This window comes from Monodon monoceros, unplaced genomic scaffold, assembly GCF_005190385.1.
Source record: "Monodon monoceros isolate NGI ecotype Baffin Bay Population unplaced genomic scaffold, NGI_Narwhal_1 Super_Scaffold_21, whole genome shotgun sequence".
Taxonomy (NCBI): domain Eukaryota; kingdom Metazoa; phylum Chordata; class Mammalia; order Artiodactyla; family Monodontidae; genus Monodon; species Monodon monoceros.
The window spans coordinates 87,229,546-87,246,900 of record NW_021703778.1 but is presented as its reverse complement, the minus strand read 5'-3'; the positions used below and the strand labels follow the sequence as shown (position 1 = coordinate 87,246,900).

Sequence of the window (17,355 nt, the reverse complement as noted above, 5' to 3'; positions counted from 1 at the left end):
CCCACATGTATTAAAATATGTTCAAGAAGGTGGAGAAAGTAATGAGCTTAATGAGGAGAGAAATAGAAGATATTAAAAAAATAGAAATTATAAAAAAGATATGTTTGAAATTAAGCCTCTAGAGATAAAAAAAATACACTATCTGAAATGAAAAGTACCCTGGATGGGATTAATAGTAGTTTACACACTGAGGATGAAAAGATTAGTGAACTTGAAGACATAGCAATAGAAACTATCTGAAATGAAACATAGAGGAGAGAGAGAGAGAGAGAGAACACTGTATTAGAGATCTGTGGAATATCTTCAAGGGCCTGATATATATCTAATTGGAGTCCCAGAAAGAGAGGATAGTTGGTGGAGACAGAAAAGTATTTGAAGATACACTGTTTTAAAAATTGTATGGTAAAGTATCTTTCATTAAAATTCATTTTTTTGGTACATAGAAATATAGTTGATTTTTGTATTTTGTTTTTGCATACTCTTGTAGAGATCATTCCCACCAGCAGTGTATGAGAATTCCAGTTGCTCTGCAAACTCATCAGTACTTGGTATCGTCATTTTTTTCTTTTTTAAAAAAATTTATTTTTTTAATTTATTTTAATTTTGGCTGCGTTGGATCTTCATAGCTGCGCACAGGCTTTCTCTAGTTGTGGTGAGCCAGGGCTACTCTTTGTTGCGGTATGTGGGCTTCTCATTGCGGTGGCTTCTCTTGTTGCAGAGCACGGGCTCTAGGTGCACAGGCTTCAGTAGTTGTGGCTTGTGGGTTCTAGAGCGCAGGCTCAGTAGTTGTGGCGCACGGGCTTAGTTGCTCTGCGGCATGTGGGATCATCCTGGACCAGGGCTTGAACCCGTGTCCCCTTTATTGTCAGGTAGATTCTTAACTACTGCGACACCAGGGAAGCCCCATTTTTTTCTTTACTTTCTTTCTTTTCCTTTTCCTCTCTCTCTCTCTCTCTTTTTTTTTTTTAGTTTTAGCCATTCTAATGGGTGTATAGTGGTATCTCATTGTGGTTTTAATTTGCCTTTTCCTGATGACTAATGATGTAGCATCTTTCCATATGCTTTTTTGCCATCTGATATTTTCTTTGGTGAAAGATCTAAGTCTTTTGCTCATTTATCAAGTTGTTTGGTTGTTTTTTTCTTAATATTCAGTTTTGAGACTTTTAAATATATGCTGGATATAAGTTCATTATCAGATATGTAATTTGCAAATGTTTTCTACCTATTTGTGGTGTATCTTTTCATTCTCTTTATAGTGTCTTTTGAAGAACAGAGGGTCTTAATTTTGATGAAATCCACCTTATTAATTTTTCTTTTATGAATTGTGCTTTTGACATTATATGTAAAAATTTTTTGCCTAATTCAAGATCACAAAGGTTTGCTCTTATTTTTTTTCCTAGAAGCTTTATAGTTTCTGATTTTGGATTTCAATCTATGATACATTTTGAGTTGCTTTTAAAATAGGGCACAAGTTATGAATTGACATTAATTTTTCTTTTTTGCATATGGATACCTAATTGTCCTGGTGCCATTTGTTGAAAACATTATCCTTTGTACATTGCGTTGCCTTTACAACATTGTGGAAAATCAATTCACCATATACTTGTGGGTCTATTTCTGGACTCTTTATTCCATTGAACTATGTGTCAGTGCTTTCTCTGATACCACACTGTCTTAATTACTGTCTATTTATAATAAGCTTTTGCCTTAATCTGCTCAGGCTGCCATAACAAAATGCCATAGACTGGGTGGCTTAAACAAGAAATTTATATTCTCATAGTTCTGGAGGCTAGAAGTTTGAGATCAGGATGCTAGCATGATCAGGTTCTGGTGAGAGTTTTCTACCTGGCGTGCAATCAGCCATGTTCTTACTGCATCCTCACATGGCCTTTGTGCTAACACAGAAAGAGATACTTCTCTTTTTTCCTCGTTTTATAAGACCACTAATCCCATCATGAAGACAGCACTCTCATGACCTAATCTAACCCTAACTACTTCACCAAGGCCCCATTTCCAAATACCATCATATTGGAGCTTATGGTTTCAACATATGAATTTTGGAGGGACACAGTCAGTCCATAACAACCTTGAAAACAAGTACTATGAATCTTCCCATCTTGTTGTTCTTTTTCAAAATTGTGTTGACTATGCTAGTTCCTTGACTCTCCATATAACTTTTAAAATCAGTTTGTCAATTTTTATTTAAAATCTTTGAGAAGAATTGACATTTTAACAGTATTGAGTCTTTTAATTCATGAACATAGAATATGTCTCCAATTATTTGTTTTCTTTGATTTCGTTCACCAGGGTTTTATAGTTTTCAGCATACAGGATGGCGATAGGGGTGGGAGGGAGGTCCAAGAGGGAGGGGATATAGGTATACATATAGGTGATTCACTTCATTGTACAGCAGAAACTAACACAACATTGTAAAGCAATTTTACTCCAATAAAAATATAAATAAATAAAAATAAAGTAAAATAAAATAAACCTAAGTATTTCACGTTTTTTGGTGCTCTTATAAATGGTACTTTTTTTAAAATTCAGTTTCCAATTGTTCATTGCTGGAATATAGAAATACAGTAGATTTTATTTATTGATCTTGTATCCTGTAGCCTAATTAAACTCGCTTATAAGTTCTGGTTGTTTTTGTTTTGTTTGTAGATATTTTGAGATTTTCTATGTAGAAAAGCATATTGTCTGTGAATAGAGATAATTTTCTTTCTTCTTTCCAATCCATATGTCTTTTAGGTCTTTTCTTGTCTTATTGTACTCTCTAGACCTCCAGTATGTTGTTAAATGGGAGTGGTGAGAGCATTCTTGTTCCTGATCTTAGGGAGAAAAAGTTTATTTAGTTTTTCATGATCAAAAATGATGCTAGTTGTAGGGTTTTTTGTTTACCTTCTTTATCAGATTGAAAAAGTTGCCTCTATTCCTAGTTTGCTGTAAGTTTTTATCATAAACAAATATAGAACTTTGTTAAATCCTTTTTCTGCATCTACAGGGGTAATAATGTGGCTTTTCATTTTTAGTCCGTTGATGTGGTAAATTAGATTGATTTTCAAATGTTGAATAGCCTTTCATTCCTGGGATAAATTCCACTTTGTTACTATACATTATTCTTTTTATGTATTGCTGGATTTGATTTACTAGTGTTTTGTTGAGGATTTTTTTCATGTTATGTTCATGTGGAATGTTGATCTGTAGTTTTTTTTTTAATGTTACCATCTGGTTTTTGTATCAGGGTATTGCTGGCCTCCTAAATGAGTCATCAGTGTTCCCTCCTCTTTTACAGTCTGGAAGAGTTATGAAAACTGGTATTATTTCTTCCTTATGTCCTCTGAAAAAAAATGCACAACCTAAAAGTTGAGAGTTATGTTTTATTTGGCGGACATTCTTAGGACTTCAAGCCCAGGAGGCAGGATCTCAATTAACCCTGAGAAACTTCTCCGAGAGGGTGAGGGGGGAGCTAGGATATGTAGGAGTTTTGCAGCAAAGGGCAGGTAGTCGGAAGTCAATAGATTATTGTTAATTAAAGAAAACCAGATATCTCAAGTTAAGGAATTTAACGCTTTTCTCTGGGAATATGCAAGAGTCCTGGCTCTCTGAAATCCTTCCTTTGATATGCACCTCAGCTATCTGGGACCAGTATCCTGTATGTTCTCACCCTGAGTTCCCTCAGGGCTTACCAGCTCATCATTGGAGGTGGCTGCAATCGCTGATGACTGTGCATTCCTTTGTTTACAGATATGGCAGGCAATATTTTATTTCTCACTTAGATATTTGGTAGAATTTTAATATTTGAAGACATCTGGGCCTAAGTTTTCTGTGTTGGAAGGTTTTTAAGTGTACATTCTTTAATAGATATAAGACTATGCTAATAATCTGTTTCTTCTGAAGTGAGCTTTGGCAGTTTTGAGTCTCATGGAATTTGTTTCATTTAAATTTTTGAAATTGTGAGCATAGAATTGTTTTTATTATTCTCTTATCTTTTTAATGTATGTAGGAACTATAGTGGTGTCCCCTCTTACTCCTGATATTTGTAACTTGTTTCTTCTCTTTTTTTCCTTCACCATTCTAGCTAGATGCTTATCAATTTAATTGATCTTTTCAAAGAATCAAGCTTTTCGTTTCATTGATCTTCTTTACATTTTTTTTCTCCTGGTCTCACTTTCCTTGTTTTCTGCTCTTAATTATTTCCTTCAGCCTGTGTCGGGTTTGATTTACTCTTCTATTTCCAGTTTCTTAAGGTGACGTTTTAGATAATTGATTTTAGACCTTGCTGTGGGTTTGTTTTCTAATATAAGTACTGCTTCAGTTGCATCCCATAGATTTTGATTTAAGATTTTTTTTTTTGATGTGGACTATTTTTAAAGTGTTTATTGAATTTGTTACAATATTGCTTCTGTTTTATGTTCTGGTATTTTGGCTGTGAGGCATGTGGGATCATAACTCCCTGACAAGGGATCAAACCTGTACCCCCTGCATTGGAAGGCGAAGTCTTAGTCACTGGACTGCCAGGGAAGTCCCCCCCATAGATTTTAATTTTATTTATTTATTTATTTTAAAATTTATTTATTTGGTTGTGCTGGGTCTTAGTTGCGGCAAGTGGGCTCCTTAGTTGTGGCATGAGGGTTCCTTAGTTTCGTCATGTGAACTCTTAGTTGTGGCATGCATGTGGGATCTCGTTCCCTGACTAGGGATCGAAGCAAGGCCCCCTGCATCAGGAGCATGGAGTCTTAATCACTGCCCCACCAGGGAAGTCCTGGATTTTGATATTTTAAATTTTTGATCAATTAAAATGTTTCTAATTTCCCTTGTGACTTCTTCTTTGAGTCATGGCTTATTTACAACTATCTTGTCTAATTTCCAAATATTTGGGGACTTTCAAGGTATTTTTTTGTTAAACATTCCTAGTTTAACTCCTTAATTGCCTTAGAATATATTTTGTATGATTTCAATTATTTTAAATATTCCAAGTTTTTTTTTTTTCCCCTAGAATATGGTCTGCCTTGGTGAATATTCTGTATACTCCTAAAGTCAATGTATATTCTGCACTTGTAAGGTGAAATGTTTAAATAGTTCAGGTCAAGTAAATTGATGATGTTGTTTAGATCTTCCGTTTTCTCATATTTTTTTCTATTTATATTATCAATTATTTAGAGAAGAGTATTAAACTCTCCAGCCACAGTTTTGTACTTGTCTATTTCTCCTTTCAGTTTTATCCATTTTTGCCTTGTATCCTTTGAAGCTACATTATTTAGTCCATATGAAACAGGAGGGAAGGGGGCAGGGCACAACCTTTAAAAGAATGACATAGCTGTTGAAGATGTGACATAAACTGGTTAGAACCAACTAGGTCCAAGATGGTGGAAGATTCAACTTCCAGTGGACCTTGAGCCTCATTATACACTCATTGTAATATATTAACATGCTAAATGACACACCCACCAGCACCATGACAGTTCCAAGGCTGACCATAAAAGGCTGAAAAGTGGGTGGTGGCTCAATTCCTGGAAATATCTGCCCCTTCCCCAAAATAGTTGGAATAATCCTCCCACTCATTCGCCTATGAAATTACCCAGCCCATAAAAACTAACCACCCCATATTTTGGGGCCTCTTGCCTTCTGAGATGACCCACACTCTGTCTTTGGAGTGTGTTTGTCCCAAAGCCATTCTTGCCTTTTTAGAGGGACTGTATTCTGTCTATGGAATGTGTATCTCTCTAAATAAATCCACTTCTTACCTACCACTTCGTCTTTCACTGAATTCTTTCTGTGATGAGACATAAAGAACCTGAGCTTTGTTAAGTCCTGAGACCAGTTGTGTGACCTCAATTAAAAGACAGTGTGTTCAAGTCCCAATCTGAGTTGTGTGGTTTCACATACACATTTAGGATTGTGATATAGTCTTGGTGAACTGACTCCTTTCCATTAATGTAATGTTCCTCTTTATCTCTGGCAATATTCTTTGTTCTGAAGTCTACCTTTCTAATATTAATATAGACACTCCAGCCTTTTTTTCTGGTGTTAACATGATATGTCTTTTCCCATCTTTTTACTTTTATTCTGTGTTTTTATATTTAAAATGGGTTCCTATAGACAGCATATAGTTGGGCCTTGCTTTTTTTTTTTTTAAATCCAATCTGACAATCTCTGTATTTTTTGGTATGTTTAAACTATTTATATAACTATTGACATGTGTTGATTGAAAAAAAAAATGCACAACCCAAAAGTTGAAAATTATGTTTTATTCGGTAGCCTTACTGAGGATATAAGCCCAGGATAATATAGCTTCTCAGATAGCTTTGAGGGATTGTTCTGAAGAGGTAAGGGAAGAGCCAGGATGTATAGGAGTTTTTGAAAAAGAAAAAAAAAGAAAAAACAGGTAGTCAGAACATCAAAAGATTACTGCTAATTAAAGAAAGCCAGACTTTGAATTTAGCGCTTTTCTATGTACGGGAAGATGCAAGAGTCTGGGCTTACTGAAATTATTCCTTTGATATGCACGTCAACTATCTAGAGCCAGTATCCTGTTCTTTCCCATCCTGAATCCCCTCAGGGTGCACCGCTGGGGTGGCTGCAGAGGCTGATGTCTTGATGGCCTCAACATCCTTTGTTTACTGAAATGGCAGGCTGAAAGGACTCTAGAGTGAAACCTAGAGGAGTTAAGCTCACAAACAGTACGTTGGCCCACCGCAGGATCTTCACTAGTGATTTTTTCTCAACAGACCAACTTTGGAATGGGGAACAAAGCTTTCAAACTAAAAGAAAAAGGAGCGACAGATTGTCAGCCTCCAACTAACATCCCAACCAGGTTTATGTACGTACAAAACGTATACTTACAAGTACTTACTTAATTGGGAATTAAAGGAAGTCTCACCCTGAAAATGACTAAGATGGAGCTCTTTATTGTGTTTGCAGTTAAGTTAGAGAAAGCCCGCTTGATAAAACAACTCTTCAGAAACATTTGGCAGTCAGTTGAATAGACTGCGATTCTAAACAGGGAATTCCCAGAACTCTTAATTTTCAGTTTAGTTGGAGATCATCTCACTGATACAAAAAGGCAAATTAAAGAAAATATAGCTGGGCAAGTCAGTCTTTTAATATCATTTAGGTGGCAGACCAGTTTTTTGGAGAATGAAAAGTAACTGTTTTTGTCTTGCAAATCTCTACAAATCAGAAATGATTCATAGCCTCCTTAATGGTTTATCAAGGACAAATACAAATCTTAAAAGTCTTTTCCACAAATAGTAAAAGCCTTAGTCATCTGAGTAAACAAATTTAACTTATTCCAACTGTTATTTACAAACTGGTAAGTTTATATTGTAATACCTGATTCATAACTAAGTGTTAAAGTGAAGATATGAGATCTCTAGTTTTGTCTGTTTATATGTCTGTATGTACATTATACATATGAGATGTCTCTACCTCCAGAAAATATTATCAAAACTAAATTTATAAAAGAGTTCTATCTAACTGACTTAAAAGTAAGTGCTTACAAATTAAATGTTTCTAAATATAAAGGAAGCAGGCCAGAATGACTTTCAGGTTCACATAATCTAGGAAATATTAATATTAAATTAATATCTGGTATTAAAGCTAGCTTAAGCTTGTTGATTTAATCAATATAGACATGTCTTACTTTTATTGTACCTAGGTATACTGAAGGTCAGTAAGTTCATGTTATTTCTATTGCAGAGTTTATCAGCAAAAAAAAAAAAAGAAAAAAATTAACTTTGGTATGATGATATTTTCATAAGTTATAAAATAAAGATAAATGAGGTAAGAATTTTCAATGTGCACTCTAGGAATAATTATGTTTTGGGTGTGTCCACCTAAAATAGTTTCTGCAGATTTTTTTTTTTTTGCTGTGTTGGGTCTTCATTGCTGCACGCGGGCTTTCTCTAGTTGCAGTGAGTGGGGACTACTCTTCATTGCAGTGAGCAGGCTTCTCATGGTGCTTGTTGCGGAGCATGGGGCTCTAGACGCGTGGGCTTCAGTTGTTGCAGCACGTGGGCTCAGTAGTTGCGGCACACAGGCCCTAGAGCATGAGGGCTTCAGTAGTTGTGGTGCGCAGGCTCAGTAGTTGTGGCACGCAGGCTCAGTAGCTGTGGCGCACCAGCTTAGTTGCTCCACGGCATGTGAGATCTTCGAACCCGTGTTCCCTGCATTGGCAGGCGGATTCTTAACCACTGCACCACCAGGGAAGTCCCTCTGATAACTTTCAGATCATACTGTTACTCAAAAAACTGTGTTTGCCTCTTGAGCCAAAAGATACAACCAAGCCAAAGACTGGGAGAAGGAAGGATTTATTACTTGCAGCAAGTAGAGAGAACATCAGGGATCTTTTCCAAAGCACTGTCTCCCCAAACAGCAAAATTGGGGAAGTTTTAAGCTAAGGGTCCATGCATATTCACGAAGGGGCTTGGGTGGTGTATGCGTATTCATGAAGGGGCTTGAGCAGAGGAGAATTCAGCATAGAATTGGGCAAAGTTTAACAGAGTCCAAGCTTCAGTTGATTGAAATCAGAAAAGGTCAACATCATCATTCCATCCTCTATCTGGGTGGGGTCCTTAGTTCCTGCAGAGCTCAAAGATATGTATCAGATTGTTATGTACATCCCTTGAGAAGGAACTAGGATCTATTTTATCCCTGAACTATTGTTTCTTGACTGTTTTTCCTTTGTTCCTGTATTCTGTCACTTCCCTTAAGATCATTAATTACTGAGACATGTTTAAGGGCAAGCACTGTGGCCAGGCTTAGACCACAAATTGACTTAGGCCCACAATGGCTTCTCTTATGTTAGGAAAGCCATACCTGGTTCTCTTTCTCCGGGGACCCCCTCCCCTATCTGCTTACAATACCACTGAACTAGGTAAGAAATTACAAAACTCTAATGAAAAACATGATGACTTCATCCAGATCAATAGGAATTAATTACCTGGGGCTGAATGAACTGATAAATATGGTTTATAATGTTATGACTTTTTTCTGAAATATACTGGCTAAACATCTTGAGGCAGTTGATCATATATTTATCTCTACATAGAATAATTATAATGGAGCAACTCTAGATATGGGAAGAAGCAACAAGGGAAAATACTTCCTGGATTATAAGAGACTAGTAAGAAAAGAGAGCCAGAGAATTTCAGATTATCAACAGGGTCTAATCCAAAAAAACCCCAGCACATTGAGTGGCCTATCAACAGAATCCTCACCTGATCCAGCAGTGAGCCTTCCTAGGGTAGTGGGGCAAAATTGGTCATGAAATGCCTACCAAATGTTGGTCAGATTTATGTCCAAGAGAGGGTGCTGTGGACAAAGAATGTCACCAGCCATTTTATTATAGTAAATAAAGGATGTTGAGGCCATCAAGCCATCAGCCACTGCAGCTGCTCCTGATGGCGCACCTGGAGGGAATTCAGGATGTAGAAAAAAACAGGTTACCCTAGATTGTTAAGGTTCATATCAAAGGAATAATTTCAATAAACCCAGACTCTTGCCTCTTCCTATTCACAGAAAAAGGCTAAATTCATTAACTTGCAATGCCAGGTTTTCTTTAATTAGCAGTAATCTTTTGATGTTCTGACTACCTCTTTGTTTATGTTTGTTTTTTTGCAAAAACTCCTCTATATCCTGGCACCTCCCTTACCTCTTTGCAACAGTCCCTCAGAGTTATCTGAGAGGCTGTATCCTGGACTTAAGTCCTCAGTAGGCCCACCAAATAAAACATAATTTTCAACTTTTAGGTTGTGTATTTTTTTTTTCAGTCAACTTGTCTTTCCTTAGATTTGGGGATAATTGGTTGCCCTGCAACCTCAGGTCACTGATGGGTTAAAGAAAATTGTAAATTTTCAGATTATCTGAATTTTTAAAATTGTTGTTATGAAGATGGGAGCAAGACTTTTCCAGCTTTCTACATCCTAAATGGAAGATAGAAGTTTTATTCTGCTTTTTTCCCCTAAATTTTTCTTTCTGTGCTGTTCAGATATTTTCTGTTGACCACTCTTTGAGTTCACTCACCCTGTCTTCTGTTTTATCCAGTTCGTTAAACCATTTTAGTTAGTTCTTTTTATTTTATTTTATTTTTTATTTTTGGCTGTGTTTGGTCTTCGTTGCTGCGCGTGGCCTTTCTCTAGTTGCAGCGAGCGGGGGCTACTCTTCGTTGCGGTGCCTGGGCTTCTCATTGCAGTGGCTTCTCTTGTTGTGGATCACGGGCTCTAGGCACGTGGGCTTCAGTAGTTGTGGCATGCAGGCTCAGTAGTTGTGGCTCACGGGCTCTAGAGCGCAGGCTCAGTAGTTGTGGCGCACAGGCTTAGTTGCTCCGCGGCATGTGGGATCTTCCCAGACCAGGGCTCGAACCCTTGTCTCCTTCATTGGCAGGTGGATTCTTAACCACTGTGCCACCAGGGAAGCCCAGTTAGTTCTTAATTTTAATCCCTAGAATGTGCATTTATTTTTTACAAATTTTAATTGTCTTTTCTAAATCTCTATCTTTTCATCTATTTCTCCACCTTTCCCCTTATTTTCTTGAAAAGATTAATCATAGTTATGTTAAAGTCCCTGTTTGATATTTCTAATATCTGAGTCGTTTACGGATTTGTTTCTATTATCTGCTGTTTTTTTTTTTTTAAGACTGTCTTTTTCTTTTAAATTAGATGCTGGACGTTGTAATTGAACATTTGTAGAAGCTCTGGATGATATGTTATATATGCTTAAAGAAGGTTAGCATTTCTTTTGTCAGGAAGATAGGGTAGAAATAGACTGACTTACTTCTGTTAAGTCTTTGTTTTATGTTTGTTATTTTGGTTTTGTCTTTCCCCTAGGGCACAGTGTTTTTTCTTAACGCATGTTTCTTATTACTAGGCTATGGCCCCTTTAGGGTCTCAATAGAAAGCCTGATGTGTTTATCAAGGTCCAAAACAAACATTTGTCTCTCCAGTACCACATAGTTGCTGAAATCTCTGCTCAGGTCTTTTTTTTTTTAGTGTATTTATTTTATTTATTTATCTTTGGCTGTGTTTGGTCTTCGTTGCTGCGCGTGGGCTTTCTCTAGTTGCAGCGAGCGGGGACTACTCTTCGTTGCGGTGCCCGGGCTTCTCATTGAGCTGGCTTCTCTTTGTTGGGGCATGGGCTCTAAGCTCACGGGCTTCAGTAGTTGTGGCACGTGGGCTCAGTAGTTGTGGCTTGTGGGCTTTAGAGCACAGGCTCAGTAGTGGTGGCTCATGGGCTTAGTTGCTCCATGGCATATGGGATCTTTCCTGACCAGGGCTCAAACTCGTGTCCCCTGCATTGGCAGGTGGATTCTTAACCACTGTGCCACCAGGGAAGTCCGTCTGCTCAGGTCTTTAAGCACTCCAAATACTGTTTTTCACTGAGTTTCTTGGTGGCTTGTTTTGAGCATCTAAAATTTTTGAGTTGGCCAATGACTTTGAAATTTGGTTGCAGGTTTTTAGGCTCCTTCTTCATTATTCTTTTCTTTTTATGATTTTTTTCCTTCAAAAAGACTACTTGAGCATTATTTCTCTGCATTGTGATTTGAAAAATAAAATGCCTTCAGGAAAAGAGCTAGGATGAATGTGGAACTCAACTGGTATGCTTCCCTTCTCTCAAGAATCAAAAACCTTCAAGTCCTGCTTCCATTGATTGCTCTGCAGTGCTTTCACCTGTTGATTTATATATTTGTCTAGCCTTTTTAGTTGTTCTCAGCAGGAGAGTTAGTTAAGTGTAAGTTACTTCATTAAGACCAAAACTGGAAATTTCTATATGCTCTCTAGTTCCCCTTGCTTGTACTAGTAATCAAGGAGAGGTCAAAGCAGGAAAGATAAAATCATTTATTGTTTATACTTATTTCCCAGATGGGTTTGTGGCAGGCCACCTGGTTTTCCAGGAGCAACCCCTAGACTTTAGGAGAGCTCTGAGGCCAAGCTTCCATGGAAATGACCATAGCTAGCCTCCAGTCCTGACTCTGCCCTAACCAGCTGTATGACTTTAGACAAATTGCTCGTTTTCTTTGAATATAATTTTCTCTGTACCTAAAATAGGATTAGTAGTTGACTTGCTTACAGAAATATTATGAGGATGAGCAGTGAAAGTACAGGAAAATCTTTTGAAAAACTGTAAAAGGCTGCAGAGACAGAGCATCTCTTATGTTTCACCCTACAGCCCAGAAATAGCACAGAACCAGGAGTGAGGATCCCAGGATATTGGTTTGGCTTAGCCACTAACTAGCTGTTGACTCTGGGTAAATCATTTCATTCTTCCTGATCTTTACTTTGAGAGTTTATCAAACTGTAAATGATAAGAGAAAAAGAAAACATTTAAACAATGAAGCCCAAGCCTGTGAGCCAGCAGTTACTCAAGGGGAGATATCAGCCGGATTAATTCTCTTCCTCTCCGCAGTTGGGTGTTATCAATTGTACCTGCATTTAAAGGAAACTTGGATCTGCTGGACAAGTGAGATGAGTGCTGTAGCCTGCATTTAGAAGATGAACATGGATTTTTCACGCCTTCTAGAGGAAAAAGAAAGAGGGAAGAGGAAGGGCAAGAGAAGACAGATGTGATCACTGGCATCATTTCACCTGGACTGAACGCTAGGCTCTGTGCCTGTAACTGTACCTGGGCTTGACCCCAGAACTGGCAATTTTCTAAGGTAAAAATGAAAACAGAGATAAAGTGTGTGCTAGGATGAGTCAGAGACTTCACAGTCATACTGAGATTGTAATCAGATGTCAGCTTGAAAATATCTTTAATTTTCCTGAGTTTGTATAAGAATGTACAATAGTAGACTACAACTGCAAGTTTACCTACTGTTTTTCAAATTCTTTTTCTGTATTAAATTACTTAATTTTCCTAATCAAATGGCATTGGGCAATTAGGCGGGGCAGGAATAACAGAAGGGGCCCAGAGAGGCAAAATGAGTTGCTCTAGGCTGCAGAATATAACACACATTTACTCTGGTAGGGCTTTTATGTTTGTGTGTACGTGTGTGTGTGTGTGTGTGTGTGTGTGTGTGTGTGTGCGCGCACACGTGCCTGTGCATGGAGCTAGGGAAATAGAGATATGTTTTCCTATTTTGGTGATTGTTATCATCATCTACATATCCAATAATCTAAGCCAGAAATCTGTGTTTGTTTGTTTCACTTATTTTACAGATCTTTATTGATTGCCTAATATTGTGGCAGGCCTTGAGCCTGGGGATACAGTGGTGAACAAGATAAAGAGCCTGTGCTTGATGAGATCATGGTCTACTGGGAGACAAGTAAACATTTAGAGCGCTAAATGCTCTGTAGTCTTCTGCAAGAGCATGTTGCAGTAAGGGTGTGGGGAAAGGGGTCTTAAGTCTCATCTGGAGGGAATCATGGAAAGCTTCATTGAAGAGAGTAGCCTTGCAACAGAGACTTGAAGGTGGTGTGGGAATTTTCCAGGTAAGTAAATAGGAGCAGGGTGTTGGAGGCAGAAGGAACAGCATCCACAAACAGTCGCACAGGCACAAGGGAACATCAAGTGTTTAGGGAACAACATACAGCTCAGTATTACTGGCAGATAGGAGCAGGAAGAAAATAGATCATTTTGAACAATTTTGAAGAATTAACTTCCCCCTTTCATTTACTCCCTTATGCCCAATTAGTCACCACATCCTGTAGATTTGTTTCCTTCTCTCCATCTACTGCTTTGGTTAGAGCTTCACCATGTCTGACCTGGACTATTGCTTTTGTCTCCTGACTGGTCTCCCTGTCCCCAGTGTGCATCCTTCCAATCCATTCTCCTCTTGCCTCCGCAGCTGGTTCCAAATAAGCCCAAACTTCTAGCCTGGCTTACAGAGCCCATCTCCATCTGGCACTTGACTGCATCTCCAGACTTATTTCTGGATAAACTACCACCGTCTCATTCACATTTTCCCCTCCATTCCTTAACTAATTTCTTACTTTATTTTGTCCCTCCTTCATTAGTTTCTCAAAAATTTGCCTCTGTTCTTTAGCTATTTTTTTAAACATCTTTATTGGAGTATAATTGCTTTACAATGGTGTGTTAGTTTCTGCCTTATAACAAAGTGAATCAGTTATACATACACATATTTCCCCATATCTCCTCCCTCTTGCATCTCCCTCCCTCCCACCCTCCCTATCCCACCCCTCTAGGTGGTCACAAAGCACCAAGCTGATCTCCCTGTGCTATGCGGCTGCTTTCCACTAGCTATCTATTTTACATTTGGTAGTGTATACATGTCCATGCCACTCTCTCACTTTGTCCCAGCTTACCCTTCCCCCTCCCCGTGTCCTCAAGTCCATTCTCTAGTAGGTCTGCGTCTTTAGCTATTTTTTACAGCCTCCTTAATGTGTCAGGGAAGTCTTCACCTCTGTGCCTTTGTTTCAGTTTCTCCCTGTGGTGGTATATCTTTCCCCTTCTCCATCAGTGATTCCCTACTTACCTTTCAAAACTTTCCAGACTCAGGGCCAATGTTACCAACTCGGTAAAGCCTTTCTTGACACATGTCTTTCCTCACTGATTTGTAACTCCTTCATGGCAGAGGCAATATCCCATTCATCTTTGTGTCCTCAGCACCCAAAACTGTGCCTGGGTGATGGTGAATACTTAACAAATATTTTTTAAATGGATTAGTAAAAGACTTCCCAGCAGTCATTTAGAATTGAATCATGTACAGTCCTTCATTCTGTTGTTTTCTAGCAACTGTCTTTCCCGTACAAAATGATGCTAAGTTTTCTGAGTACAGAGATCCTTCTCTTATTTTTCTTCTCCATACTACCCCGTGCCTAGTTCTGTGCTGGGCAGCGCTCCTGCTGATGTGCCTGTTAGGAATTCCTGCAGAATTCTTAGACCTGACCCTGCAAAATAGTCTTTAGAACATATAAATATTTAACTTGAGAGTTGCACTTCTCCTCTACAGAGAAGGGCAGGAACAGCAAAGGAGGGCCCAGGGCAAAATGGGCCAATCAGGAAATCCTTCTCTCTCATTTCCAGCCCATCCCTTCAGAGTCAAGGTCTCGTGGAGCTGAGTTTTTCTTTCTATCCTTCACTGAGGCACCAGAAGGAATCCTGCAAACTGGAGTAAGTAATGGTCTTGGAGGAGGGCAGGAACCTGATTTGCCAGATTTCTTAATTGATCATATTTAGACCAAATTCAAGTAGTTCTGTGCCTATACAGGAAAGCCCTGATTTAAAAAACAAAAGTTGTTTATGTATGTTGAATAAAATTATATTTAAATGGTTGAAGAGATCACAGTAAAAAACAAAAACAAAAAACAATTCCATAAAATTGAAGGAAAATTTCTACAAAGTAAAAAAAATATCAGATGAACCTATATTATAACTTTGAATGTTTATCTATTAAGGTTGCTTATAGTGAGGCTCAAGTATTTGTTTCTTTATTCTCTCATTTTGTTTTAAAACTTTCTTTACGGGGGATAATTAACATTCATACTGATTATTCTACGTGTAGGTTTCTTTTATTTATCTCATGAGGTACTCTCTTAGATGCTCCAAAAACAATTCTCATGCTACATTATAGTCAGGAACTGGAAAGTCTGTTAATCTTGGTTTCTCAGTAATATATTGGGGGCTGTGGTCTTCCCAGCCCTCTGCCTCCTTGTTTTCTTCTTACTCAGCACAGCTCAGTGGGGCCACCTGGAGGCTAACAGGAGTAGTTGCCCTCTAACCCTTCCTTAAGGGGACTGAAGAGGGTCCTTTTTAGTCCGGGTCCTGGAGCCCTGGGTGAGCCACTGATTCATTTCAGTTCCCTTGCCCTTCATTTCTCTTTTCCTATCTTATTTCCCTTTCCTTTGCTATTCACAATAGGAAGTAGAAGTCTATATTTCATTGTTTATTATTTTAGAATTATGTTTCCAATTTTCTCAATTCTTAAAGAAATCAACTAAATCTCTAAATATTTTTAGTTTTGTTTTCCTGTGGGTAACTGGCCCTAAAAGTTCTATCCGGCCCCATATTATAGAACAACTAATCTTTCAGCCTTGGCTCTGAATTTGTTTTTCAGGGGAGCAGGAGATGGAGAAAACAAATGGAAGAGAGGGCATTGCTCTGTCCACAGTGGAGACTGGCATAGAGAACCCAGGGCTGGAGCTCACGGTAACTCACCAGTTTAGTTCCTGCACATCTCTGTGGGCTGATGCATGGCCTCATGTAGGGTCTTTGATTGCTCGCAATCCCTATCACCCCTGGAAGGGCCTTATGACTGACCTCAACTCTACCTGTGCTTACAGGAAGAAGGAATAAATCCTGAGGGAACCAGGAAGACTGAAGAGCGAGGACACAGCCTTGGGGATGGATTGGAACCCCCCACTCAACAGAGGTACAGGTGTTCTGGCATTGATTCAGTTAAGGGTTGGCTAGTATGGTTGGTGGACTCAGAAGAGGTCAAACTTGCCATGTTCTCAGGAGCTTATGATCTTGTTGTCGAAATAAGACTCACAGCCACCTGCTGTTACCAAGTGCACATATACATTTTTATGTAATTAATTGTTACATAAACCTGTGCCATAAGTAATGAGTTCAGCGATATCAGTGTTGGTTGGACCAGCAACAAAAAGAACACAAATGAGAATAACAACAACTAACATTTATTGAGTACTTACTATTGTGCAGAATGCTTTATGAAACTAATTCATTTAATTTTCATGCCAACAGGTGGGTACTAATTTTAGTCCCCTTTTTCAATTAGAAAATTGAGGCTTAGATATTAACTTACCCACATAATTTTTTTAAAAAGAGCTCTTTTGGAATACTCAGATTTGGGGATGAGGAGAAAGAGAAATCAGAAATTTAAAAAGATGGAGAAGGACCCACCAAAAGAGATAATAGAGAAAGGTAAAAAGTACAGCCTTGAAAGTCAAAAGGGAAGAAAGTGTCAAGAATGAAGGTACAATCAATCCACAATGTTCTGTGTATCAGGAGACAAGGAAGGAGAAAAATCTCTGAATTTGGTCATGGTCATAATCGCAGAAGTAATGTCTATAGAAGTTGTTGGGGTAAAATAGGTCAGATGGAAGCCGTGTTCCACGGTGTGGAGAAGAGTCTGGGTATTTATAAAATAGTGCAGGGCTTTCCTGGTGGCGCGGTGGTTGAGGGTCCGCCTGCCGATGCAGGGGATGCAGGTTTGTGCCCCGATCCAGGAGGATCCCACATGGCGCGGAGCGGCTGGGCCCGTGAGCCATGGCCGCTGAGCCTGCGCGTCCGGAGCCTGTGCTCCGCAACGGAGAGGCCGCAGCAGTGAGGGGCCCAAGTACCGCAAAAAAAAAAAAAAAAAAAAAAAAGTGCAGAAGTCATACGTTAAGAAGCTTAGAAGAGGATATTGGATAGTTTCTAAAGGGAATATAT

General features: G+C 38.6%; 1 protein-coding gene across 1 annotated transcript in view; it reads left to right on the top strand.

The window, feature by feature from the left end:
* The first annotated feature begins 14,960 nt into the window (after positions 1 to 14,960).
* The window catches only part of SLC28A2 (solute carrier family 28 member 2), a 40,821-nt gene continuing 38,426 nt past the window's right edge, over positions 14,961 to 17,355 (top strand). The window contains exons 1-3 of the mRNA XM_029238436.1: positions 14,961 to 15,072; positions 16,016 to 16,107; positions 16,242 to 16,330. Coding sequence (XP_029094269.1) covers positions 16,027 to 16,107; positions 16,242 to 16,330 — 170 coding nt within the window. The 5' untranslated portion in view covers positions 14,961 to 15,072; positions 16,016 to 16,026. The remainder of the gene's footprint in view (positions 15,073 to 16,015; positions 16,108 to 16,241; positions 16,331 to 17,355) is intronic.